Genomic DNA, 27406 nt, shown 5'->3' with positions numbered 1-27406 from the left:
CACTAGATGGAAACGAACAACTTAGGAATCAAAAAAGGAAGAACAAAAGACAGTTTCTAATGATTCAAATTATATATATGCAAAGTTCCCGCAAACAGAAGTGACCACAAAACACTCCACTAATGTAGGATTTTATGTTCTGCAAATAAAGTGTGCTAGCTGGGCCAGCTCATTTTTGGGTACCACGCCTAGTGTTCCCTTTTCCAGGCCAGAACCCCCAATGCCAAGCCTCTTGGGGCGAGGAGGAGGGGCTTCCTGTTTGGCCATGAACCCGTTCCATGACCCGGAGAAAATTTCTGTCTTTCTATTCCGATCTCAGGAGGAGACACACTTCCCTGAAGTGAGATGTCCAGCTGAAGCCAGCTGAAGTCCATAGAGAGAGGGGGTGTCCACACCAGCACCCCAATTTCAGTTCTTTGTCGAGGGGTCGTGCTCCAAACACAATGCCAGAGGACAATGATTGACCATAAAAATGTGAAAATCTGTGCGGTTCCTAGAGCTGCCCAGATAGCAGTGGAACCTGGTTTGTGCTTTCTTTCCCTTTTAATGACTTCCTCTGCAGACAAAGCCCCACCGGGACAGAACTTACCAAGTACAGAAAGTTCCAGGACACTCTACCAGGCTACCCTTATTCTCAAAATTTGCTGTGCTCTGTGGGTGACCTCTTGGGCCTCCTCCGGCCCCTCCTAATTCTTCCAGGGGAAGATAGGGTCACCTGACCCCACAGTGCTGGTGGTCAGGATCTGAGCTAGATCTTGGACCCCTTGACACCCTGGGCTGCTGCTGCCCTGTGGCAGGCTGCATGGCACGGGGTCCCAGGACAAGCAGGTGCTCCCCAGGGCCTTTGGGGGTTAGCTCAGGCTAACCTTGTCCTTCACCATCTCCCTGACTTCAATCAAACACATGTCCATTGAGTCAGTGAGGCCATCCAACCATCTCATCCTCTGTCATCCCATTTTCCTCATGCCCTCAATCTTTCCTAGCATCACGGTCTTTTCCAAAGAGTCAGCTCTGTGGCCCAAGTATTGGAACTTAAGTATCAGCCCTTCCAATGAATATTCAGGGTTGATTTCCTTAGGATTGACTGGTCTGATCTCCTTGCTGTCCAAGGAACTGTCAGGAGTCTTCTCTAGCACCACAGTTCGAAAGCATCAATTCTTCATCACTCAGCCTTCTTCATGGTCCAAACCTCACATCCTTACATGACTCCTGGCCACAATCTAATACCATTTTCTCTCTTTATCTATTTTTTTATGGTAACCTCTTTATGGTAATGACACAGATTTATCTTTTTAAAAATAAATTCACTCTTTTAGTAAAATACATGTCTTGTCAAAGAAAAAAATATGTAAATAACGGTTTCAAGCAATAAAATCTACAATGAAGTTTGGAACCACTGAGTCTGATCCTGCCTCTGACATCTGAAAGGCTTTCATAGCATCCCCATCAGAAGAGAGGCTACTTCTGCTCACACACCGCCTGTGATGGGGAGCTCACTACATACAAAAGGCAGGCAGCCCTATTTAGCTTTCCAGGGCATTACCAAGCCCAGGTCTACAGGGCAACTCAACTCTCCATCCTCACGGGGACATCTCTGTATAGTGGGCATCCGTTCACACCCGCAGCCTGCTCTGCCAGGTAAAACAGCCAACTGGGCAGCAGTTTCACTTCCTCTTGGAGGGAACCTTACCACCCAGGAACAAGAGTTGGTGGTTTTTTCTCTTAAAGGGCAGCACCGGAAGTGGAGGCCAGTGTTCCAGGAGGAGCTGGATCTTTCCCCGGCTTCCAGGAGCAGAGACTTGGAGGCAGCCACTAGCCCTGGGGACATCACCAGGAACTCCCAGGACCACTAGAGAGTAGGCAAAAGCTGGGCTCTGAAGGAAGAGCATTTCACAAATAACTGTGTGAATGGGGCCATCCCCTATAAGCCCCAGCACCTCTTCCTCTGGCTCTGACTGCCCCCCTCCACCTCCCGCACAGGAAGGGGCCAGGCTCTTATGCCTCCTTTGTGGTTCCCGTGGGCTTTACAACCCTAGGGTTACATTTTGGTTATTACTCTGTTACCCAGCTTATCTCAAGATTCAAACACAGACACACGCATGTTTCACTTTTATAAGTTTCTTTTTAAAATAGATGTAAAGGAAAATAAAAAGGAAAAATTGTGGAGTGTTATTGTGATCAGCTACTAATATGTCACTTCCTGGCAACTCTTATGAGTCCTTACATGGGCCAACTTCTTGCCCTGTTTTATTTCATTCAATGTTTTCAACAGCCCTTTAAGGAAGCTTCATCATCACTCTTTCGTAAAACAACGTAGTAACTGAAAGGGTTTCCACAGTGACTCAGTGGTAAAAAAAAAATTTGCCTGCAATGGAGGAGAGGCCCGCAGGAGATGCGGTTTAGCCCCTGGGTAGGGAAAATCCCCTGGAGGAGGAAATGGCAATCCACTCCAGTATTCTTGCCTGGAAAAATCCCAATGCATGGGGTCCCAAAGGAGTTGGACATGACTGGCCAACTAAACAAGTCATCACTCCCGCTTTATTGATGATGAAACTGAGGCTCTGAGAGATTAAGAACTGTGTTCAAGGTTAGGAACATGGGAGGATCTGTAGACTCTCTCATGCTGAGGGCAAAGGGTGTAGCCCAAGCCTGACATCTACTGACGTCAAAAAAAGGATCCTTTTACTGAAAAGGCAACAAGCGGAAAAGAGTGGATTCTTCAATGGAGGTGCCGACCTCACCTTGTGGGCACGACCCCAAACACGCAGTCCCAAACTCTCAGGGGCGCCAGGCGCTCCCGAAGGGTCACGCAGAGGTAGACATCCCAACCTGGACCAAGGCCAGACCGAGGCCGGCAGTGCCCCGGCCCCCACCTACCACTGGAGGCCTTTCCGAAGCGGTAGAGCGGGAGACTCACTCCCTCCTACGTCCTGTCCCACGGTCTCGGTCCCACCAGCCCCGGTTCAGTTCCGAGTCAGTTTGAAACTGAGTCGCCGCGTGACTTAGGCAGCAGACTTCACCGCTTGGCTCTCGTTTCCCAGCCTGTGGCTCCGAGATGAGGGTCCCCCAACCAGAGTCGGCTCCAAGGGCACGCCGGGCTCCGGTGCGGCGGCGACCAGGGGGTTGGAAAGGCGTCCAGGGCCCCGCCCCTCTGCCGGCGCTCCTTGCCTCCAGGGATCTCGCTCCCCCACCTCCCTGCTCCAGCCCCGGGCTCCTCCCCTCGCCTCTCCAGCCCCGCCCGCCCCGCCGCGGCCGCGCTCTCGGCCAGCTGTCACCTCAGTGGGCGGGCCCTGGGGCGAGAGGGGCCGGGCCCAGCGTACTCGGCGCTGCCATTGGCCAGAGTAGGTGAGGCCTCCGCGGCGGGCGGGCCCGGAGAGGATGAATGAAGCGGGAGTGGGCGCCGAGCGGCCGCCAGAGCGTGGTGAGCAGCGCGGCGGCCGGGACCTCTGGACGGTAAGTGAGCTGGGCAGCGAGGGCCGCGGAGGTTCAGGGCGCCTTCATGGGCGCGCCGCCTAGGTGCGCCGGGTCGCGACCTGCTGACATCAGGAGCGCGGCAGGTGCCCGCAGACACTGGGCTGGGACTAGAGGATCGAGTGGCGCCGGCGCTGGCGCGGCTGGAATGCCAGGCAGCGCAGGACGCTGGGCCCCGGCAATGCGCCCCTCCGCCCGCCTGCCCCTTGGGACCGGCTGCAAAACTGACCCCCTCTCGCTGTCAGTTCCCCGGGCAGGGCGCCTCTGCGGAGGCGAGCGGAAGGGAAGGGAACGGGTGGTAGTTGGGGCTCGGGCGGGGATGGAGGGAGAGCCGGGGGTGGAGGGAGAGCCGGGGGTGGTGGCCAGGGCAGGTGGCCCCGCGAGCACGCAGCTCAGGCCACGCGGATAGCGCCAGTCTAGATGCGCCTCTCGGAGAGGCTGGGCCTCCACCTGCGGCGGATGCTGAGTCAAGGAGGAAATCGTCATGAACAGAAGTTTCTCGCGGGTGGCCTCGCTTTGTTCGCGCCACCGCGCTCCAGACACCTCGGGGAGGGGAGCGCGGGCGGAGCCAGCTCCGCGGTCTGGGCGGGGTGGGTGCGAGGGACTGGTCCCAGCCTGTGCGATGCCGGGCGCTCCGCTGTCCCCGCCCCACCACGCGAGGTCCCCCGAGCCCTGCACAGAGCCGGGGCTTGGGTCCAGGGGTCCAGGAGCTGAGGGAGGAGGGAAGAGGGTACAGCCCTCTGCGCCCAGTGGGCAGCTTGGCCAGAGGCCTGGAAACCGAGGCAGAGGCTGGGATTCCAAGCCCGAGGAGCAAGCCTGGGCATTGCCGAACCCGGTGGGGAGAACTCGGCCAGGTATTGGGGTCTGGCTTCCGGGAAAGAGGCCCGTGGGTGCCCCTCCCCTTCCTCCACGTGCCCGGCTGGGGGCTCCCTCTGCTGGGTCAGACTTGGTGTGGGGCCTGTTTCACTCAGGACCACATGAGTTTTCCACAGTGAAGTAACCAAGTTCCTAGTGACCGCTTTTCTTGGCGCTTTTGGGAACTTGGGTTTGTTCTGTCTGATCAGAAACCGGCTCCAAGGAGGAGGTGGGGTGAACCGCGATCACGGTGGTGCTGTTTGGTTTCCTTGTGCAGCCTGGAGTGTGTGGACTTCAGGGGAGAGAAGACACTGGGTCCAGCCAGGTCGGAGGAGCTCTAATACCAGCAGCAATCTAACGACAGCAGGCTGAGCTCTTGGGTCACTGAGCACTTAGCACCGCAGGCCTTGTGCTGCAGGCTTTCTGTATCAGCTCATGGAAACCTCCTTCCACTCACATGGGAGCTGCTGTTCCTCCCACTTCCCAGATGAGTAAGCCGAGGCACTGAGCTGCAAGATGACGTGCCCAAAGTCACACTGGAGAATGTGGTAGAGAGGTTTGAGTCCATGTTTGTGTGATTCCAGACATCCTACAGCTCTGTACCTGGGGAAGAAGGAAACCCAGGAGAGCTAGGCCTGACGCAGGGCAAGGTCCCGAAAGGTGGGCGGCAGCTTAGGGGATAGGAGCATTTGGCTGGACTGCCCAGATCCATGGGGGCAGGGAGGAGGCTTTCCCAGGTGCTGCCAGAGGGCAGGAAGGGAGAGGCATCCTGGTGGGACACCCACCTGCACCCTGACCATCCTGCATCAGGACTCATCTCTCGGTCCTGCTGGGTGGGGTTGGCAGACACTGCCTGGAAATTTTTCACAGGGCTGCTACCTACCCAATGGCTACGACCTAACCCTGCTTCCCTGGGCGTGGCCCCTGTGGCAGGTGTCCCAACCAAGTCCCTCCCCACTGCCATGGTGAGGCAGCCGGGAGATGGGAAGTCAGGCAGGACAGCCGTGTGAGGGAGGTCTTGGGGCTGGTGTCTGGTCCTGGCCTCCGGTCTGTTTTGAGTGCCCAGTTCCCAATGACTCAGCTTGGAGAACCTGACCCTTGCTGGGTCATGATGGATTTTGGGCTGGTTGTGGCTTGGGCTCTGGGTTATGTCTGGCTTCCAAACAGTTAAGGTCTCCCCTGCTCACTGTGAAGTCCAAATTAATTCCAGGGCTCAGCGCTGTCTCCTCCATGCCCTCCATCTACTTGTCTCCATGAGTGCGAATCCAGCCCAGGTCAGCACTGCTGAGCCGTACAAATTTGCAGCTTCACGCACTCTTGCGCTGGAGCGAGTTTCTGCTACTTGTGGTCAATTTGAGCCTCCCCACAGGCTACAGGCAGGTGCTGGCACAGATCCAGGTGCCCACCATCCTGATGGCACAGCGGGCCCAGTGGGGGTGCCCAGAGGACTCACCCTGGCCCAATTCCCGCTTCCTGCATTGCTTCGTCTGACTGGAGTGTGGACAGAGACCATGAAAGTATTACCCCCCACCCTGAGCCTTCTGCCCTCAGGCGCAGCAGAGAGCCCACTCCCTGCACCTGGAGGGGTATATACGATAGTCATCGGGACACTCAGCCACTTTTGTTCCTGGGCATTCAGCTGCTATGTGGCCTTGGCATGGTCATGGTGAGCATGGGTGCCCACATCTGGGCAGGACCCCCGTCTTCACCATGGACAGGCCTGCTGGGACACTACCCCAAGACAAGGCCCGCCAGCTCAGGCCTCTGATGACCTGGGTTCACAGATATTCGGTGGAGCCAGGTCCTGCTGTGGGGGAGGGGGGCCATCCTAGCTATGGACGTGCTGGACCCAGGATGTGTCTCCTGTGGGCTGGTCATGAGGACCCTTCCTCTGCTGGCCCAGGTCAGCCCTCAGCCCGCTTATGTCCGTGATGGCCATGGCACAGCCCCTTTCCCACCAGAATTAGCCTCTTGGACCACATCTCTGGGGGCGGAGGACGCACTCTTACAAAAAAAACCCAAACAAAACAAAAAACTACGTGCCTCTTACAAAAACTGCTCAGTCATGTGTGGCCACTGAGGCTGCCTCAGGTCCAAGTACCAGGCTGGCCTGCATCTGCTTGTCAGTCTCCAGAGTCACAGGCTCACGGACTGTAGGCTTCCAACATGTCTTGTCCTCCCATGTGGCTGGGGGCCACATGAACATCCTCACCATGGGGCCACCTTTCCCCAGTGGCTTTTTTACCCAGCAAGCCTTGGGGATACCTGAGGAAGACAGGGGTCTTGGGATCCCTGGGCTGAGGGTGGCACTCCCTTCCCACTCGGGCTTGCTCAGGGCCCAACCTCTAGGCAGATGCATGGGTTGGTACTTGGACCCATAGGCCTAAGAGGCCACCTGGGAGTGGCAATGTCCAGCCTGTGCCAAGGCAGGCCCATCATGCGGACGGAACCTGCTCCCAGCACCCCCAGAGCCATGAGAGCCTCTGCAGGTCTGTTCACCCCACCCTCCCACAGTCCGGGCTCAGGCTGTGGACTCAGGGTGGGAGCAGGAATGTCCATGCTGAGACAGCAGGACACTCCCTGCTGGATAGGTCCTCCCAGGTCTCCTTCAGACAGTCTTCCATTGTCGGCCTCCATGCAAAGCAGCCGGCTCCCTGGCCACTCACCTGTGTGTGGTCACCAGGTTTGCAAATTAGGGTGTGCCGATGCTGCAGTGGCTGCCCCAGGTCCTGACGCCCGGGAGTCTGCTCTACAAATAGCTTTGAAACATGAAAGTCCCCACCTCTTCCCCACCCAGTCAGAGAAGGAGAGATCAGGAGGAGTTTAGGAGGCGAGGGGAGACGGCTGCCTGCAGAGCCCCCGGGGTCATGGGGAATGGAAGGAGCAGGGTGGGGAGGCCGGGAGACAGCCAAGCAGGCCATGGTACAGGAGCTCCGTGGGGCTGCTGTGTCGGTGCGGGGCAGTCACCACCGTGTGGTTGTAGCTGGTGGCCTTGGAGCAGTCAGGTCAGGATGTCTGCTGGCTAGAGCACGAGGAGGAAGGAGAAATGAAACCTGCGATTCTTCCCTGGCTGCCAAGTTCTCAGTGGCATCAGGATGGAGTCTGGAAGCACCCCACACTTGTGGATGGGCCCCACCTGCCCACCCCAGCCTCAGGTCTCCCTGGGGCATTTGCTCCAGCTGCAGCCAGACTATCCCATGGGGAGCCAGGCTGAGGAGTCTCAGGGGCCCAGGCACCACCACCTGAGGCTTAGCATACTACACTGGGTAATCCTGCATCCTTCCTACCTGCTGGGCTTTGCAGACAGACTTCAACTGGGAGGAGTAAATGCCTGGGGCAGGCTTGAGGAAGAAATGGGCAGGGCCAAGCAGGTGAATGTGAAAACCACCGAGGTCAGTCCTTTACTGACCCCAGGATCTCAGTTCTCATAGGCAGGGCCACAGTGAGCCACCCACATGGGGCTGCGGGCGACTGTGAAGATGCAGGAGGATGGGGGAGAAGGAGCCAGGAGGGGACCCGGAGTCCTCTGCACAGGCACCTCGGGATGCAGCCGATGTCCAGGTGTTGGAAGAAACCTTATCCTGCTAAGATAGCTATGCGTGAACGCACAAGTACTCGCACGTGCATGCACCTGAGTGCACTGTCTCACTTCTCTCGAAGAAGCTCCAGGTGAGGAGCTGCTGGCCGGAGGCCCCAGGGAGCATGTTGTTCTCCTGCTAATCCTCTTGCCTAATCCTTCAGGCTCTGACTCCCCCTAGGGAACAGGGAGAGGCTCTGGCAAGAGGGGAGAGTCCCCCCAGTCCATCCCCTCCTCCTGCTTCCGGCCTGCTGCCGCCTGCATGCATGGATGGGACAAGATTCCCCTGTAAGAGCAGGCTCTCTGGGGAGAGCTGTGTGCCCTGCGTGGCCCAGGAGGACAGTCGCTCTCTTCCCTGCATGTGGAGGGCATTCTCTATGCGTCTAGGGCCAGGAGGGTGGTCAAAACCTTCATCAGAGTTGTTCCCAGCCTCAGACGTCTTTCCACGAGAACCAGGGCAGTAGAGCAGCAGAGTGGGCCTGTCTGGGTGGTTAGCAGGTGCCCCAGGACCGCCAGTCCCCTGCTGCCCCCCACTTTGGGGTCACGTGGCTGGAGTACTCTGGAGACTTTGTCCTGGGGCAGTGGTCCAGCACAGGGCTGAGGGTAGCCCTCCTGACTCAGGGGTGAGAGTTACATCCCTAACATGGGGGCACCCATGGTAGGGATTTCACATGTGCAGGAGATAGCTCAGTGTGCCAGGCCCAGGGGACAGGCATGGATGAAGATGGTGGCAGTGTCCAGTCAGGTGCCCCTTTCCCGCAGCCGGACTCCTGGGCCTCTGTCAACTCCAAGTTGTGAGTCTCTCAGCAGCCTGTGCTATTTGGATTTGCAGCTGGGACAGTTTGCTACTGATTCTCAAGTGGTGGCCTGGAGTGTGGGGGACTGTGAACTCGTGAACTGGATGGTGTCCTGGGGATCTCCACTCCCACTGCCCAGCACAGACCTTGCACAGCAGGTGTTGACTCAGGATTAACTGATGTGTGAGTCAGGGTTCTCCGGAGAATCCCAGTTGATAGGAGACAGATTGCTATAAAAAGGGACTAATTAGAAGAGCTCAGCCCACGTGATTTTGTAAGATCTGCAGTTGCAAGCCGAGATCCGGCAGAGATGAAGTCATGGTTCCTTCTGAGAGCCACAGTCTTGAGACCCAGAAAGAATGGTAAAGTGAAGTGAAGGCAGGAAAATGCCCAAGTCCCAGTTCAAAGGCAGCCCTGCTGGGCAGAAAGGGGAAGGGTCAGCCTTTCTGTTCTGTTCAGTCCTTCAACTGACCGGATAAGGCCCACTGTCCTAAATCTACTGATTTAGATGCTCACTGATTACAGAAATGCCCTCACAGGGGCACCTGTAATGTTTGTCCAGTGTCTGAGGGGGTGAGCCCTGGGACCCACCAGACTGACAGGTAGAATCTGCTATCACGCTGCTCTTGGCTCTGAGATCATGGACAAGGCACCAGGTTTAGCTGCAGGTTCAGCAGAAGTAGGGGAAGTGTGATATGTCTGGAGTTAGATGGCTGCAGGCTCTCAGGTGAGGGTACCTTTGCCCTGGACCTGGGGTGCTGGCCGGAGCAGGCCTGGCCCTCCTGTGGTTCAGTCTCCATCCATTGTCCCCCTCGTGTCCCTCACCTCCCATCTCCTGCTCGAGTCTTCCTTCACCGTCCTGCTGCAGTCACCCGACCCCTCAACCATCAGCCAAGCCTGAAAGTTCAGGTCCCGGAAGAGATGCCATGCTGCAAGGTCAGGCCTTAGTGGCAGGTGGGAAGCAGATACGCTTTTCTGCTAAAACAATTTCCAAGTAGATGGAAACCTAGGCCACACGCACAGGGCCCAGGAGAGGAATTGGAGGGGTGGCCCAACTTCCTCCCCAAGCCCTGCAGCGTTGTCCAGTCCTCGGGGGACCCAGCTGGCCTTAAGTGGTGCTGCCACTGGACTCTGCCGCCCTGCCACCCTCCCGCTCGCTTTTTGGCCTGAGACAGAGAAACAAAAGACAGTGGTCTTGGGGCTCAGCCTGGCTTTCAAGGGAGTTGGCCAACCATATGGAGGACAGCTGTGAAGTCACCTTCTCCTAGCTGAGGCTTGAGGGGTCGGAGGGCAGGGGTCACCTCTTACCATTGCAGAAGTAGGTCCAGGAAGGAAATCACCCTGAGCGGCCTGGGCTGCACCCCCAGGCCCTGGCAGTGTTGTCTCAGGGAGCTGATGATCAGGAGCCTGAGACAGAGCAGCTGGCCATGCCCACCGCCCCTCAGTCTCACCTGAGTCTACGTCCTGGACTCATGGCAGTGCCTGAAAAGCCCTCGTGCCAGTGCTGGCAGCTCCTGCAAGCCCGATTCTCAGCAAACCTGTGGCTGAGATCAAGTCCTTGAGCTGCGCACATAGCAAAGTGTCCTTTAAGCACAGGGCAGGCATCAGCATGACAGTCTGCGTTCACTTCTGGAGCTGGCTCCTAACACCACACACACCCAGCACACGTCACCTGAGATCTTGGTACAAACTCAGGAATCTCCTCCTGAGAACCTGGGTACACAGGGCCGTCCTCAAGGCTGAGATCCACATGTCACGGGATCCATGTGCCTGCCAACGGAGGGGACACCAGGCGCCACTGGCTCCACGTCATAGCCGTCTCTGCCTGCCCCTCCCAACACACAGACCCCCCAGTGCCTCCGTCGCACCAGGGCCCACCCACCCAATTTCTGATCCAAACACCACTGATGAGGGTGGACGTCTCCAACTGGCGCACAGCACACGGAGCAGAATCGGGCCTCAGTTACAGTTCGGGTGGATTCCTTCCTAGGCTGCCTCAGTGGAGGGGGGTGGCGTCGAGCTCTGCACTCGGGCTCTTGTGTCCTGGCCATCACAGCCACTCCTGGCGGACCTGGCCAGGAGGCACCAGGGCTGTGTACCAAGTGATGTTGTGGTCCCATTTATTTCTCATGTCATACGGGTGGTGACCACTGCTGGTCACCTGGTTATATGTCTAAAATGGGATTTTCCATCTGCGAATTGAAGAGCAGGCGATGCGCCTGAGGATAGACTGACTTTCTGTGTTTGTGTCAGAGACCAGAGCTCATGGCTCAGATAAACTTCATGCTGACCTGAAACTGTTTGCACCACCCACACTGGCCTTCCAGTCTTATTAAATGGGCTGTTTTCAAATAGGAAGGACTATTTCTCAGTGACCATTGCTAGTCGTGAAAGCTTAGCAGCCTGGCTGCCTCCTAAACCCTGCTGGGGCCCGATCCTTCCTGTCCTGGCCCCTGCATTTCTCCTGCTGAGGGGTCAGTGGGAGAGTTAAACAAGCTGGGGGAGGGGTAAACAAGTCCGCAATTTTGCAGATCCTCCTGGGAACACCCACCCACCGATGATAAATCCTTGGCTTGGTACTGCCCTCCATCCCCATGGACCACTGGACCAGCCTCTCCGAGCCGCTAATGCCCTCGGCCTGCTTGGGACAACTCACTCTGGGTCTATTCTAGCCCAGGTTGGGGTCCAGGGCCCTGTTGGTTATGTGTGTGCATTCACGTGTTTGAGCATGAAAAGTGCAGACAGTGGTATGTGCTCAGGTGCACACACAGACGTGTTGGTGCATGTGTGTGTACCTGCCTGTGTATGCACATTGAGACAAAACACTGGAGGAACGAGCCCCATAGCACCAACACACAGTGGCCTCTGGGCAATGATGAGCCTGTTCTGTTTTGCTCTGAGTTTCTGTGTCGGGAGAGTGTCAGAGCCACGGGGCTGGGGGCTGGGGAGGCAGAGCTGTCCTGTCCCAGGGCTCACGCTTGTCACCAGCCACACTGTTCCGCAGCGGCCAGGGCTCCCACGTGAACCGTGGGCACAGCTGCATCGGGACCTGGTCTGCGGGTGCAAATATATTGATTTCTGTCCACTAGGAGCCTTGACGATCCTTCCCCTTCTGCAGGCACCTTCCTTGTAGCTCTTATGACCTAGCCTGGTGTGCCAGGGTGTGTAGCTCTATAAATATAGCTCTGGGCGTCGTCATGGCCCCAGGGACAACTGAGGGGGAATTTTTCCTGTCCACGCTTGGCCTCAAGATCTGGCTGCTGATTGCCTGGCAGTGCCAGTTTCCAAAATAAACAGTGGACTCCATGAGTCGATGACACACAGTTGGTCATGGTTCTTTGAATGAAATGTTGTCAAGGACACCTGTGACTCTCGCACGCGGTCTCATCCTAACCAGCCCTGGCTGGCAGTGTGACCTCGAGAAAACTGCTGACCTCTCTGGGTCCACTTTCCTTTCCTGGAAGATGGGCTGTGGCCAGATGTGCACCAACGACAGGGACACAGCCTGGGTGTAGAGCTCAGACACCAGAAAGTAGGCTGTTGCAATTTCATGCCCACGGCCTGGCCCCTAGGGAGGCCAGAGAAGAGGCCGGAGTGAGGCTAAAATTAGCCAACACGGAGCCTCTGAGGAGCAGGCCGAGGTCTATAGGAAAGATGGGGCGCCCCAGCCTCAATGCACCTGCAAGGGGCTCATGGGAGGTGGTGCTTCCAGACCCCTCCCAACGCAGAACTGCCTCCTGGCCCCGGGTGTTGGCCCCACCGCAGCCACTTCCCTCACCCTGGGCTGCTTCCCAGTTTGCAAGAGTAACACAAGATAAGCCATTCTTTTGTTTAAAAACAGGCAGTCCTGGGAATTCCCTTGTGGTCCAGTGGTTGGTGGTGGTGGTTTTGTTGCTAAGCATGTCCGACTCTTCCGACCCCATGGACTGAGCCAGCCAGGCTCTTCTGTCCGTGGGATTCTCCAGGCAAGAATACTGGAGTATTTCCATTTCCTCTGAGATTCCACACTGCAGGGGGCCCACGTTCAATCCCTGCTTGGGAAACTAAGATCCTGTAAGCCAGGCAGGTCTCATGGCCAAAAACCAGCCCATGGACATCCCAAAACTGCCATCTCAAGGGCTGAAGGATCTGTTTGTGGCCACTGTGGCTGAAAAGCCCTCTTTGCTCTCGAGCAGCAGGGCCCAGGCAAGGTGCAACTGCCCTGAGGCACGCCTCGTGTCTCTTCCTGACCCCATAGCCCAAGAGTGTTAGTGGGAACAGCCCTCTGCCCTTAACGCTGGGCGTACATCCTGTTCTGAGTGCCTGTGGCCTCCTGGAAGCCAGGACTCCTTGGGGGCTGCGTGAGGGTCCTATAACAGAGGACCACCAACAGGAGACTTACAAGGACAGAACTTTGTTCCTCCAGGTCTGGAGGCCAGAGTCTGGGTGTGGGCAGGTTGCCTTTCGTCTGGAGACTCTGGGGTGGGGCCTCCTCGCCTCTTCCCACCTCTGGTCCCCCCACCCCCACTGGCGTCCTGGGCTTGTGGCTGCATCCCTGCCTCTCTGCCTCCTTGTCCATGGCTTCTCCCCTGAGGACACAGTCACAGGATTTGGGGCCATCCGCAAGCCAGGTTGTGCGTGCATGCCCACTTGTGTGTGACTCTTTGTGACCTCAGGGACTGGAGCCTGCCAGGCTCCTCTGCCCATGGGATTTCCCAAGCAAGAATACTGGAGTGGGTTGCCGTGCCCTCCTCCAGGAGATCTTCCTGACCCAGGGATCAAACCCGTGTCTCCTGGATTACAGGCGGATTTCAGGATGATCGCATCTCAAATCAAAGATCATGTCTGCAAAGTCACTTTTTCCAGATAAAGTCACGCTCGGGGTAGGGGGACTTTCCTTTTCCGGGGGACCACCATTCTCCCTCCCAAAGCGGCTCCATCACTAGGTGCCTGAAGGGCTCGGTCCACAGATCTGATCTGAGATGAGTCTGGGGCAGCCTCAAGCCTCTGGGCAGCGGCCCCTCCCCTGGCATTTTCATGGGCGGCAGAGGTATAGGTGTAAGCGAGGCGGGAAAATCAGCTTCTTTCCTCTTAGGATGCATAGTGCTTGTTGCCACCTGGGTTCCCAGGCAACCTTGGGGCAAACAGAGGGCCTGTTGACCTGGCGTAGGGACTGCCCTCTCTCAAAGTGAGGGGGTGTTGGGGTGACAGGAGCCCCTGGGAGCCTCAGGATGAGTGATTTCATGGCCCTGATTGAGCTCCTTTTGGTCAGGGGCCAGGGGTCAGAGTGAGGCCCAGAGAAGGCAGGCTGGGAGTTTGCAGAAAGATGCAGGGTTGGCATGACCGCCCTTAACCTGCCTGTAGGGCCGCAGACCACAGTGGTTTCAGCATCTTGAGAGACTGGCCACAGGTGAGGCCCAGTGCCAGCTGACCCTCCTGTCCAGTGCCACCCCAGGGATCTGGGGCACCTGTCCTTATCCCTTCCTCACTTCCCACACTCCACACTCTGCACTCGGATGGTTTTCCCTTTTGTGCAGGAGTGCAAAGCCAGCTGGGTGTGAGTTCAGAGTAGGGGGCAGTCAGCTGTCCCAGGCGGAACACACAGCTCAAGCTGGTGAGCCAAGGCTATGGGGAAGGTGTGGGTTGGGGAGACTCAGGTGTTCACATAGCTTCCGACTCGGTCCTGCTGTATCTTGGCTCTGCTCTCTGCTCTCTGGCCTTGTTCAGGCCAGGGGTGCCCTGAGTGTGTGGGTCTGGATCCCAGGAGGGGGCTGGTCAGGGAGGCCACCCCCACCAGGCTGGACACCAGGCAAGTAGAGAGCAAGGCCTGGGGGCGGGTTCTCCTGGAGTGGAAACGCTAACCAACAATTCTTCCCACAGATCGAACCAGCTGTTGGAATCCCGCGCGTCCGTTCCCACGGCTGTCACTGCCACACCCTCAGCGGAGATGCCCCAGCACTCGACGGGGGACAAGCCCCTCATCTCAATGCCGCAGCTGGTCTTCCCCGGCCTACCCTCGGGCACTGACAGCGAGTGTGACCACACACCCTCCAGCAGGCGGGTGTCCCTCAGTGCACCCCTGAGCCAGCCGCTGTGCCAGCCCGAGAAGCGTGGGCCCCAGGCAGCCCAGGAGGTGTGCTACGTGGCAGCTGGACAGCCTGGGGAGGCTTGCGGCTGGCGGGCCTTTGCCCCCGCGTGCCTGCAGGCCTTCAACACACCGCAGGGCTTCCTGCTGTTCCTGTGCGTGGCCTCCTTCCTGCAGGGCATGACGGTGAATGGCTTCATCAACACCGTCATCACGTCCATCGAGCGGCGCTATGACCTTCACAGCTACCAGAGCGGCCTCATCGCCAGCTCCTATGACGTGGCTGCGTGCCTCTGCCTCACCTTCGTCAGCTACTTTGGAGGCCAAGGCCACAAGCCCCGCTGGTTGGGCTGGGGCGTGCTGGTCATGGGCACTGGCTCGCTGGTCTTCGCGCTGCCGCACTTCACCGCCGGCCACTATGAGGTGCAGGTGGATGAAGTCGTGGGGACCTGCTGGGCCAACCACAGCTCAACATGCAGGGATGGCACCTCCGGCCTGTCCAGCTACCGGCTGGTCTTCATGCTGGGCCAGTTCCTGCATGGCGTGGGTGCCACACCGCTCTACACACTGGGCGTCACCTACCTGGATGAGAACGTCAAGTCCAGCTACTCACCGGTCTACATTGGTGAGTGGGCAGGTGTGCTGGCAGTGAGGCCCACTGGGCGTCTGCTTGTAGCCCAGCCCCATCCAAGCCCCCTATGTGCATTTCCTCATTGGCCACATGTGGTCACATCTGGCCTCAGGGGCTCCTAGGTGAGGTGGCAGGTGAGCACGGGCCTGAATTTCACCTGATGCCTCAAGTGATGGATGTGGTGCTGGCCGAGCTCAGCCTGACCCCCATACATCTTGAGGGTTCCAAAGCACGTGGTCCGGTGGTTAGTACTCTGCACCTTCACCGCAGGAGGCCCAGGTTTGATCCCTGGTTGGGGACTAAGATCCTGCAAGTTGGACTCAGCCAGTGGCCGGGTTACAGAGCTGGGCACTGCCATGCCTCCCGTGAGGGATGGCCTCGAGCCTCATGCTGCCCCTGAGAGCCTCTTGTTTATTTGGGTGAGATTTCTGAGCTCTCAGCCTCATGCTGCCCACTTCTCTGAGAGCATCCTGCACGGTCTACTCCCCCAGGGCAGGGCCGGGGTCAGTGGAGAGCCCCCAACTTGTGCTCCAGCCTGGCCAGTCTTACTCACTGTCCCGCTTCCTATTCCACCATCATGTGGCAGTTGCCATTCTGAGGTCTGGGGTGGGGACCCAGGTGAGCCCGCAGCCCCGCACGGGTGCTGCCCTTATCTTGCAAAATGAGGGTCTCGGGATCTTTTGGGGGGAAGGAGTCCAGGGGCCATCTGCGAGGCTTTGAGAGGAATGTTTTAAAATCACCTTGAAAGGTTGACACTGGCCGATATCAGACACAGTGGAGACTGTACAAGGAACACCCGGGTTAAGGGGGTTCCCCCCGGGGCTGGGGTGGAGGGCAGCGATGCAAGGGTTTCTCTCAGGTAGGCAGGTGGGGCAGGGGGTCCTGACGGCTCTGCTCCTTTCCAGCCACCTTCTACACCGCGGCCATCCTTGGCCCCGCAGCTGGCTACCTGGTGGGCGGCGCCCTGCTGAACATTTACACCGATATCAGCCAACAGTGAGTGAGCTGGGCCCTACGGCTGTGGTCTAGACCACAGGGAAAGCACTACTATTGGTGCAGGGGGATGGTGGCCTTGGGCAGGGGTCCAGGCTGGCCCTGCTCTGGTGGACCTGGGAGTCTGGGGGCCACTTGGAGAGTGTAGCCTGGGGGAGGGGACAGTGTAGATGGACAGCCTCCCAGAGCCGGGAGAGACCAGCTGCGACTGCTCCCATGCTCTTTGCCGAGGCCAGGGCACCAGCTGTGCCCCCTCTGCACTGCTTTGGGGTGTGGGGTGTGCCTTGCCCTGCTCTTGCTGGGAGAACCTGGCCCCCCGCCAGGCGCCTGTCCTCACGGCCTTGTTGGGAGGCAGCCTGGCAGGCCCCAGAGGAAGGGACCTGAGCAGGCCTCACAGCATCAGCCAGCCAGTTACCATGGTGCATCCCCACCCCACATCTTTCCTGATGCCCTTGTCCACTGCTGGTCCCAGACCTGGTGTGGGGGGGCATCAGGGCAGAGCCTTGATCTCTGCCTCTCACTGACCAGCAGGCAGAAGGGTGCCTGGTGTGTGTGCTCTGGGTGCTGTGAGCACAGCACTGACCCCAAGTGTCTCTTGCCGCAGGACGGAGCTGACCACCGAGAGCCCACTGTGGGTGGGCGCCTGGTGGGTCGGCTTCCTGGGCGCTGGGGCTGCTGCCTTCCTCGTCGCAGTCCCCATCCTTGGCTACCCACGGCAGCTGCCAGGTGGGTGCTTCCCGCCCCAGGTGAGTGGGAGACAGGACACGCTGTCCCCTGCTCTTCCTCCTCCCTTCATCCACTGGGCGATGCTGCCCTCCTGCAGGGCGGCCCAACCCGTGAGCTTCTTCTATGCCTGCCACCTTTACCCGCTCAGGGACCCAGGGGAGAGGCTTATTTCAATGGGAGAAGTGCGCCCCTTTCAGTTCCTTCCCTCTGGTCCCCTGTTGAGCCCTGCAGACTCTCTCCCACCCCCCTTCCCTGCCAGTGTGTCACTACGGTGCAGCTAGTGTCTGTCCAGGAGCCTTGTCTACCAGCTGGTCCCACACCCAGGAGAGGTACTGGGGCCTTGGGTCTCTGCCACTCACCAACACCCATCCTTTCAGGCTCCCAGCGCTATGTGGTCATGAAAGCATCTGAAACATACCAGCTGAAGAACAGTAGCCACAAGGTGACCAGCAACCCTGACTTCGGGAAAACCATCAGAGACCTGCCTCTGTAAGGACCTTGGGGGTCTCTCATCTGTGCCTGTGTGTCCTGCAGACCCATTAGGGTACTCCACATGCTGGGTTTTCACCCTCAGCTAGGAGAGTCCTGTGATCCCTCCAGGGTCATGTGGGAAGTCCACACCCCCTATACATCCCGTGACTCAGCAACCTTCGAGTTTTGGCTCCAAAACTTAGGCAAACAGATTAAGAAGCAGCAGACAGAACCTCCTGGCATGGAGCCACTGAGGGCCTGTTCTGACACCCCACAGCGCCTGCCCCCCACTACCCAGGGCTGTGGACCCAGGGACCCACACACAGGGGCCTGTTCATACTCCTGCATGGCAGGTTCTGGGGGCTGTGCCTGGTACCTCCTCGTGGTTACTAAGTGAGCCCCTGATGCTAGGGTGAGTTGTCCCGCAGACAGTGAGTCCACAGTCCTCAGGGAGGCTGCTGACCCCACCCCCAGGAGTCACCCTCCACCTGTCCTCTGCTCGTTTCCCTGGGAGTCACCTGCATGTGCCCTCGGGCTCCATGGGAGGGACCATCCAGCCTCTGCCTCCTCTGGGGCAGTGATGCCCTGTGTATGTCATGTGTGACCTGGCCTCACTTTGCGGACCTCACTGTGTCAGGACAAACACAGCCAAGGCTGCTGGGATCTCAGAGGGACCGTGTTTGGGGGGGGTCCCAGTGGGCCAGGGCCTCTTGTCAGGGCATTCTGTGAGGGGCTCTCCCAGGCAGGGGGAGGAGGCGCTCAAGTTACCTGCCTGAATTCAGCCTCACTGAGCGCCCACCTGCCCCGCAGCTTCCTCAGCCCATGAATGTCCCCTTGAAGGGTGGATACTGTCAGCAGTGAGAATGAGCCCCCGATGTCTGTCTTCAACACAGGGAGGATGACGTGGGGTCAGGGAAACCCTGGGCTGCTCGCTGCCTGGTTAGACCCTCCAGAAGAGCCACCCACTCCAGAGTTGCCCCTGAGACTGGCAGAACCGCCCCAGGGCCGCACTGGCTGGGGGCACACTCATCCTGTCTCCCAGCACCACAGTGGAGCTGGGTGAAGGGCCACCCACTCTCTCTGAGCAGCGCCAGCACCACGGGTGTTAACAGCCTGGTCCCCATAGCCCCAGGGACAAAGTGCAGAGATAAGGAGATTTCTGCTCAGGCTTGGCTCCCTGAACTGGCTGCTGCTGATAAAAGGAATCCAGGAACATGGCCCTCTGTCAAGGTCGTGACTAGTTCTCTGAGCCAAAGTTCAATACAGGAATTTCAGCTGAGGAACCTATAGACAGGGATTAAGAAATGAGGAAGTTCACGTATTTCTGGGAAGAGTCACCTGGCCTGAGCCTCACTGAGCATCCCCATAGCCTGAGCAGGTCTGGGTAGGTCCGGGAAGGGACTGGTCACACCCAGGGCTTCCCAGCCACCATACACACAAACACACACACAGGCACACACACAAACACTCACACATGCACACATAGGCACACACACACGCACACAGTCTAGTCCCAGACAGCCTCACCAAGACAGCATTTCCTCTGCATCTTATTTCCTCCATGTACGTGGGGCTCAGACAGTTGACCAGAAAGAGGCCTGGTCATAAGTCTTCTAGCCTGGACGTCAGTTCTAAAATGGAATCAGGCCTCTGTCTGCATCAGGAGGGAGACAGAGGCTGCCCTGAGGTTAACCTGAGCAGCTGCGGGGGTGGGGTGACTTCATTAGTGTCGATCTCCTCCCCCAGGGGTTGTGACCGCACTGCGAGCTCCTACTAGGCAGGATCCAATTTATTGTTGGCCTGTGTCCTCAAAATGAAGAGCATTTCAGCGTCAGGGTGTCAGAACTGCTTTGACAGGTGCACTGATGGCTGGGCCTGGCGGGGTTTCCCTCCTGCGAGGGTCACACTCTTGTCTGAGGGACTGGTTCTCCGGGCGGGTCTCCTTCCTAGGAGTGTGACCCAGAGTGTCTCAGGGTGTGGGACTTACCTCCTGGGAGGGTGAGCCACAATGTCTGAGGAGCTGGCTCTGCGGGCAGGAGGCTCATGAGGCCTCAGCTGCAGACACAGAGAATAGGAGCAAAGGCGGCCGTCCTCAGCCGCTGTGACAGGCTCTGTCAACACAGCCATTTGTCACCAGACTTTGCCTGCTTGTGGGCACCTGAGAAGACCCATGGCTCCAAGAGAAACTGCCCCCAGCCCGCATCACTTTATCAAGCCCCTAGTGTCACCCCACTAGCCACTGTCCCCCTAGTGCCCACCAAGAAGAGTTGGGAACCAGTCAAGCCCACCAGGGGCTCCTTGGAGGGGTCTCTGGCTCCAAACCATGGGTCTTCCCACCACCCCCTTTCACTGGTGGTGCTTGAGTCAGCCCCCCTGCAGGCCCTGATCCCCTCTCCAGGCGGCCACCCAGTCCTGGATGATGACAGCCGCCTGTCCCAGGCCCCTCTGCTGGTCCTCCCAGCTGCCCCCAGAGCTGATTCAGTAGCATCGTGATCCCTCGGGGTCTCTCTCCACACTGGAGCCAGACTCTGTGACCTCCACCTTTCCCAGCAAGCCACGGGTTCCAGATCCGGGCACCAGCACTCGCCTGCCCCACGCTTGGTTTCTCTGGAGTAAATGTGGGGTGTCCCCCGCTCTCCTGCACCCCGCCCACTCCTTCCTCAGAACCAGGGCTCCTTGTGTTCAGGTGGGAAGGCCCCTGACTCTGGCCCACTCTGATTCTCAGTCTCTTCTCTCTGGTCTCCATTCCCCTCCCCATGGAGCAGCTCCATCTGGCTCCTCCTAAAGAACCCCACGTTCATCCTGCTCTGCCTGGCCGGGGCCACCGAGGCCACGCTCATCGCCGGCATGTCCACGTTCGGGCCCAAGTTCATCGAGTCGCAGTTCAGCCTCAGCGCCTCAGAAGCCGCCACCTTGTTTGGTGAGAACACTCCTTGAGTCTTAGGGAAATGGGTCCTCTGCTTTTTCATCAGTTTTCAGAGGGGCCTTTGATAATCTCTTCTAGAAAACCCCAGGCAGTGCCGCCCACATGGGCCACACATCCTGGGTGCGTGGTCCTGCCCAGGCAGGGGCCCAGAGCAGGCATCCAGGCTCCTACAGGAGAGCTCTGATCACACTTACGAAGCCCCCCTCCCTGATGGGAAGGAAGGTCATTACCGGGGGCTGGCCGGTCTCTCCATGGGTGCTGGGGAGCCTGGGTCTTTGTGTCCCTGGTCGTGGCGGAAGGGGTTTGGGTGGCAGATCCCACTAGACTCCCTTGAGCCTGGCCATCCCTGGGAGCCAGGCAATGAGTGTCCTGGGGTCTCCCTGAGTCTGGAGACCTAGGCCAGCTTGGCTGAAGGCATACTGTGGCCAGAGGTGGTTGGCCTTCCCAGGTGAGGGTCCTCCTCAGGACCCTCCTCCCAGCCCTGTTCATGGCATAGCCCTGTGTGTGGGGGCAACCACGGCCTCTTAGAGGGCATGCCGGGCATGAGGTATGTGCGGTCCATCCTGGCCAGGCCCCACCCACAGGGCTCTCTTCCCTGTGTAGGTGGATGATGTCAGATTGGGGCCCTATCCCCCGACTAATGCCCCTAGACACCCCTCCTTGCTGGCCTCATGGCTGAGCCCGTCTGCCTACATCCCCACCCAAGCAGCTGTCTCCCCTTCCCCACAGCAGCCAACAATCCTTTCTTAGAACAGCATGTCCCTGGGGTCCTCAGAGCTGGTCTCAATCTGGGGAGAGGGGCTCACTGAGCCTAGGGGCTTTGAGGTCCCCTCTACCCACTCCCGTCTGCACCCCATCTCATGCCAATGAAGCCACGCACGCCGTGTGCTCAGTCACCTCAGTCGTGTCCACCTCTCTGTGACCCTATGGACTGCAGCCCACCAGGCTCCCAGGAACTGGACTTAGGTCTCCCACACTGGTGAAGAATCGATTCTTTACCATCTGAGCCACCAGGGAAGCCCTACGTCGTACCAAGTGGCAGCAGCCACCAGCTTCTCCAAACACCTACTTGTGGTCAGGCTCTGACTGCCTGGGCCCGGTAGTGTGTTTGTCCTGTGGCCTCCCCAGCGGGTGGGGCTGGGGGCCAGTGACCCGTCCTCTTCCCTGTCTGTTCTTCTCCTGCCTCCCTGGGCCTCTGAGTGGCTGGCCTGGTGGCCTCCCCAGGCCCCGGGGTCCCCGAGAGCACTGGTCAGGGTCCCCACGTGAGGTGCAGAGCCCAGCACTGCCACGAGAATGGGGCCCCATGACTGTGCACCTCCATCTCCCCATCTGCAAAGCGGAGATGAGACCCAGCTGGCCCCAGCCCCCAAGGCCCCCAGGATGGCCCTGAGCCCTTCCCTCTCCTCAGGGTACCTGGTGGTGCCAGCGGGAGGTGGAGGCACATTCCTGGGTGGATTCTTTGTGAACAAGTTCAAACTCCGAGGCTCCGGGATCATCAAGTTCTGCCTGCTCTGCACCCTGGTCAGCCTGCTGGCCTCCTTCATCTTCCTCATGCACTGCCCCGGGGTTCCCATGGCAGGTGTGACCGCTGGCTACAACAGGAGGTAAGGGCCAGGCAGCACTGGGGTGAGGGGAGACCCCTGTGTGAGCTGGGGGGACCAGGGGTCCCTGGAACGGAGGTGGGGTCTGGCACTTGGGGTGCAGTCGCTGGCTGGTTATAACAGCAAGGGGACTTCCCAGGTGGCGCTAGTGGTAAAGAATCCACCTGCCAATGCAGGAGACATAAGAGACGTGGGTTTGATCCCTGGGTCATGAAGATTCCCCTGGAGAAGGGACTGGCAACCCTCTCTAGTATTCTTGCCTGGAGAATCCCACAGACAGAGGAGCCTGGTGAGCTACGGTCCATGGGGTTACAAAGAGTTGGACATGACTGAAGTGACTTAGCAAATAAGCAAGCATAACAGCAAGGATGATGACCTCAATGGGGCCTGGTGGCTGGTCCCTGAGCCTCTGTCTATAAAATGGGACAGTGGCAGCCCCAGCTGTGGAGCAAAACTCAGAGAGTTCAGAACCCCTCCGTTGTGGGCCGGTGAAGACCAGACCCTAGACTTGCCCCCACCCCACCACCGCCCTCTTCTGCCTGCAGCCTCCTGCCTGAAGGGCACCTGGAGCTGATGGCTGCCTGCAACACTCACTGCGGCTGCCAGACAGAGCACTACAGCCCCGTGTGCGGCTCCGATGGCCTCATGTACTACTCGCCATGCTATGCGGGCTGCTTGGAGGTGGCCGTGTCTGGCCCGGGCGGCCAGAAGGTAAGCGTGGCTGCTGAGCGGTTGCGGGGTGGGGGTTGGGGCCCTGCCGCTTCCTCCGGTAATCAGCGCTGTTGTTGCGCTCCTCAGGTGTACCGAGACTGTAGCTGTATCCCTCAGAATTTTTCCTCTGGTTTTGGCCATGCTACCGCAGGGAAATGCACTTCAACTTGTCAGAGAAAGCCCCTCCTTCTGGTTTTCATATTCGTTGTAATTGTCTTTACCTTCCTCAGCAGCATTCCTGCACTAACAGCGACTTTACGGTAAGCCCGGGGCAGGGTTCGCTCTGGTCCAGAACCTTCCCTTTGCAGCTAAGCTGGAGCTCTGCGAATCCCTGAGGGATGTGTGCCGGGCCCCGAAGAGCTCTGGCAGGAAAGAGCTGACTGCCTCTTGCGGTGCTTGCCACCTGGGGAGGTGTTGATGCAGCCCGGGGCTTGGCCAGGACCCAGAGCCGCCATGGGGATGTTATGTGTTAGGCAACCAAGCTTCCCCAGGCATTGACTTATGTTGGTTTTTCATTGCAGGTGCGTCTGTGATCAGCAGAGATCTTTTGCACTGGGAATCCAGTGGATCGTGGTTAGAACTCTAGGTACTGTGCTGTGTAAGGAAGCCAAGCACAGTTGTGTGGTGTGTTCACTGCACAAGAGCAGGCATCAGGCTCAAGAGCCTCCCAGCAGGAGGCTATGTAGCCCCAGGGAAGGATGCCATTCCTTAAGAATCCACTAGAGGGACCCCTGGCCATTTATTTGCCCTGAGGGTACCGTTGTTCAGTCACTTAATCTTGTCTGACTCTTTGCTACCCCATAGACTGCAGCACGTCAGGCTTCCCTGTCCTTCACTATCCCCCAGAGTTTGCCCAAACTCATGTCCATTGAGTGGGTGATGCCATCCAACCATCTCTTCCTCCATTGCCCCTCAATGCCCCTCTTCCTCCTCCTGCCCTCAGTCTTTCCTAGCATCAGGGACTTTTCTAAACAGCCCAGAGTGTGCCCTTTCCTCAGTAACACACAGACTCCACCAGAGTCAAAGATCATGGGGCATCTTGGTTGCAGAGGCAAGTCCCCAGAGAAAGGATCCCTTAAGTTCCCTTTGCACCCCCTGAGAACACCTTCCCGAGGGCCCATGCTGTATGGGTCACTGGCACTGCACCCCCACCCCTGCTCCCCAGATGTGTCCAGCCACTGAGTGCACCTCTCTTCACAGGCAGCATCCCGGGGCCCATTGCCTTCGGCTGGGTGATCGACAAGGCATGTCTGCTCTGGCAAGACCAGTGCGGCCAGCAGGGCTCCTGCTTTGTGTACCAGAATTCGACCATGAGCTGGTACCTGCTCATCGCAGGGGTGGGATACAAGGTGAGCAGGGCAGCGTTCCCCCAGGGGCACTGTGGGGGAGGGGTGGGAGCCCTAGGGTCCATTCCAAAGAGCCAAGAGTCTTCTCCCACTAGTTTGGGGGTCTGGGCAGCCCCTGGGTTCTTCCAACAGCTTCATCCCCCACTGGAAGGGGTGCCCTGGGTATCACCCCTGCTTCTGGTTCCCAGAAGGGGATCATTCCCTGTTCTGAGCGGTCACTGTTGGGATGTGATGACCTGATGCCAGTGGAGGCAATGACGGGACAGCAAGTCCAGGGCTTATGTCCAGCCCACCCCCATCCCCCTGCCCTCTGGAGCCCTCACCATCCTCAACCCACTCACCACCACCCCCCCCCCACCCCCTTGTGGCTTGCCCTGGGGCTCTAGTCAGCTGAGGCTTTGGAGAAATAAAAAACCACTCCCCTGAGCAGAGTCAGGCAGGCCTGCCCACTCGGCCTGGTGGGCTGGGAGGGTCCACAAGCTGAGTTTCTCCCTCTGCCTCTCTGGTGGGCCTTGAGTTACATCCCACTCCTCAGCCTGACCCTCTGCTTTCAACTCTTAAGAGAACCTTTCTGCTGGATCTCTCCACACAAGCTCTGCAGGGAGAAGCTTAGTATTTTCATTTTGAATTTACCCCCATTGGAGGAAAAGGTGCAAGACTTTCCAAATAAAGCAGAATCTTAGGGCCAGTCTATAAGAATGTCTTGGTTTTCTTCTTCGGGTGGAGGGTAGACTCAGGATGTCGTACTGGCAGAACCGCCTCTTTAGGGAGAGCCGCAAAGACAGGATTCTCAGCTACCTTTGGGTTTATCTCCCCGAAGATTAGCTTAAAAATAGCCAAGTGTGAGAAGGGATTTGTGCGGCTCTGGACAAGTAGGTCAATATAAAGAGTCGTGCCTACACAGGGAGCCCTGGCCTTCACTTTCTTTTTCCCTGTGTTGTGTGATCCCTCAGCCAGAGCAGCTGGCTGGTACGCAGACCACTGTTTGCCCAGATAGCACCCCCACAACCTCGGCACTGGGGTGGGATCGGCTCCCAAAGTCAGTGCTAATTTTAGTAGGGGAGCGGGGAGCGGCCAGGTGCTCCTGTTGGGTCACAAGGTCACTAGAGGAAATAGCCTCTTGTTGCTGTAGTTTCAGGTCCATCCACCCCTGTGAAAACCCAGCTTTCACACCTTAAACACACACACACATACAGAGGCCAGCATGCCTGCCCACAATTTCGTCTTCCGGATGGCCTGTGACTCCAGCATCATCATGGGGTGATCTGGACAGTGGCTGCAGTGAAGTGACCGCCGACACTGACCACCTCTTTCTTAGGTTCAGGGGCAGCTATGACAAAAGACCCCACACTGGGGCTTAGACTGAAATTAATTCTTTCTGTTCTGGAAGCCAAGTGTCCGAAATCAAGGTGTCTGTAGTGTCCACTGCATCTGGGGTTTCTGCAGGGCTCTGTCAGCTGCCTCCCCCTCCCAGTGGCTCCTCCGCCCTTGGGTCTCCTAGGCTTCTGGGGGCAGCACCCTGTCTCTACCTCCATCTTGGCTGCTCCCTGAGTGTCTGTGTCAGCCCCCCTTCTCTATGTGGACACCAGTCACTGGACCTCCTGCAGAATGACTGCAACACCCCTAACTTAATTATGCCCACAAAGATCCTATTTTCAGATTGAGTCCTGCTCACAGGTTCTGGGAGTCAGGACATATCTTTTGGGGTACACTGTTCAGCCCACAGCAAGCACCGCCCACTTCACCCAGTGCCCTTGTTTTCAAGTCAAATCTCATTTTTCATTCCCCCACTAAAAATATTGGTATCCAAGCTGGGTCTGGCTGTGCAGGACAGATGGGTCCTCTGGCCAGAGCAGGGCCTGGCTCTCCAGGATGCTGTGAGGAACCCAGAGCCAGGCCGGGGCTTAGAAGTGGGAGCACCTGGGACCTCTGGGTGGGCAGCTCGGCCAAGGTCCAGTGGCTCCTTTCTCTTCAGGTCCTGGGCTCCATATTCTTTGCCATTGCCTGCTTTCTGTACAAGAGCCCATTGGGGTCTTCTGATGGCCTGGAGCCTTCTCTGCCCAGCCAGTCCTCGGCCTCTGACAACCCCTCAGACCTTCAGGAAGCCCCCTCAGCTCTCCGGATCCAGAGTGACATCTGACGGCCCAGCTGCCCACCCAGGGGCATGGACTTGCCACATAGCATGTCCTGGAAACACTGTCTCATTGCTCCCTGGAAGCGGGGACCCCTCCCCGATTGAGGCCCAGCATTGAAGACCTGCAAAAATCTGCTGGTGGATCTTGGGGGACTGAGCTGATGGCCACATGTCGAAGCCTCAAGGGCACCGGGGAGGAAGAATGCAAGATGCATCCAAGTGGAAGCCCCTGGCCCAGCCCCCCTGGACCTCGCCGATGGAGCAGGGTGACCGGCTCTTGGCGTGGGAGGAGCAGCTGGCTTCCCGGCTGGATGAGGCACCATCTCTCTTTGGTCCCTCACTCTCAGCTCTTTCCCATGGACTTGGCCAGATGGCGTCCCTGGGAGCCTCAGGGTCCCTTGGAAACATGGACAGCTGTGCTTGTAAAGCCACCTGTGCCCTCCTATGTGACTGCGTCTGTCATTGCACAGAATGCAAAACCACCTGTGGACTCCAGGGAGCTGCTTACGTGTCCCCTCTTCTCTCCTTCCAGCGGCAGATGCTTGGAGTGAGTGGTGCCCTGTGGAGATGCTGAGCTCCCATCATGGTCTTAGATGCCCGGGGCTCCTCACAGTGCTCACGCTGATGCTGGCCTGGTTGAGGCCGCTCAGAGGAAGGGACAGGGATCCCACACTGTGGACAAGCTGGTGCCTTGAGGCTCCTGGGTGGGTCCATGGCATTTTTCAGGCAGCCTGCCTTGATGTCCCACATTTCTCCTGATAAAAAGGAGACCCGGGGGCTGTGTCCTGGGGAACTTCTCTTTCAGGTGTTGTTGTAAACCTGCTGTCACCTCCTGTCCTCAGGCTCATAACCCTACAGCGGGACAGGAGCAACCTAAGAATGTAGCTATGGACCCATATTGTGCAAAGCACTTATTTATAGAATTTGTTTTTACTTGACCATTTGCTGAGCACTTGTGAATTCTACCCGGAGGGCATTGGGACTTGTGTGGAATGTTTACTGTCCATGTCCTCTGTTAAAATTGTATGTATGTAAATATATTTTAATATTTAAAGCATATATTCCTTCCCAGTGTGTTTTATAACCATAAATCTGCAAAGTTA

General features: G+C 58.0%; 1 protein-coding gene across 1 annotated transcript; it reads left to right on the top strand.

Annotated features, from left to right (window-relative positions):
• On the top strand, positions 3371 to 27397 carry SLCO4A1 (solute carrier organic anion transporter family member 4A1). Its single transcript, XM_018057579.1, has 12 exons — positions 3371 to 3453; positions 14560 to 15389; positions 16301 to 16391; positions 16993 to 17114; positions 17492 to 17603; positions 20351 to 20505; positions 21920 to 22115; positions 22658 to 22823; positions 22911 to 23083; positions 23345 to 23409; positions 24024 to 24172; positions 26145 to 27397. The coding sequence occupies exons 1-12, from the start codon at positions 3383 to 3385 to the stop codon at positions 26307 to 26309; spliced, it is 2295 nt and encodes a 764-aa protein (XP_017913068.1). The 5' UTR covers positions 3371 to 3382; the 3' UTR covers positions 26310 to 27397.

This window comes from Capra hircus, chromosome 13 (assembly GCF_001704415.2).
Source record: "Capra hircus breed San Clemente chromosome 13, ASM170441v1, whole genome shotgun sequence".
NCBI lineage: Eukaryota > Metazoa > Chordata > Mammalia > Artiodactyla > Bovidae > Capra > Capra hircus.
Note: the sequence above shows the minus strand (reverse complement) of the source record. Positions and strands in the feature narration are given on the sequence as shown.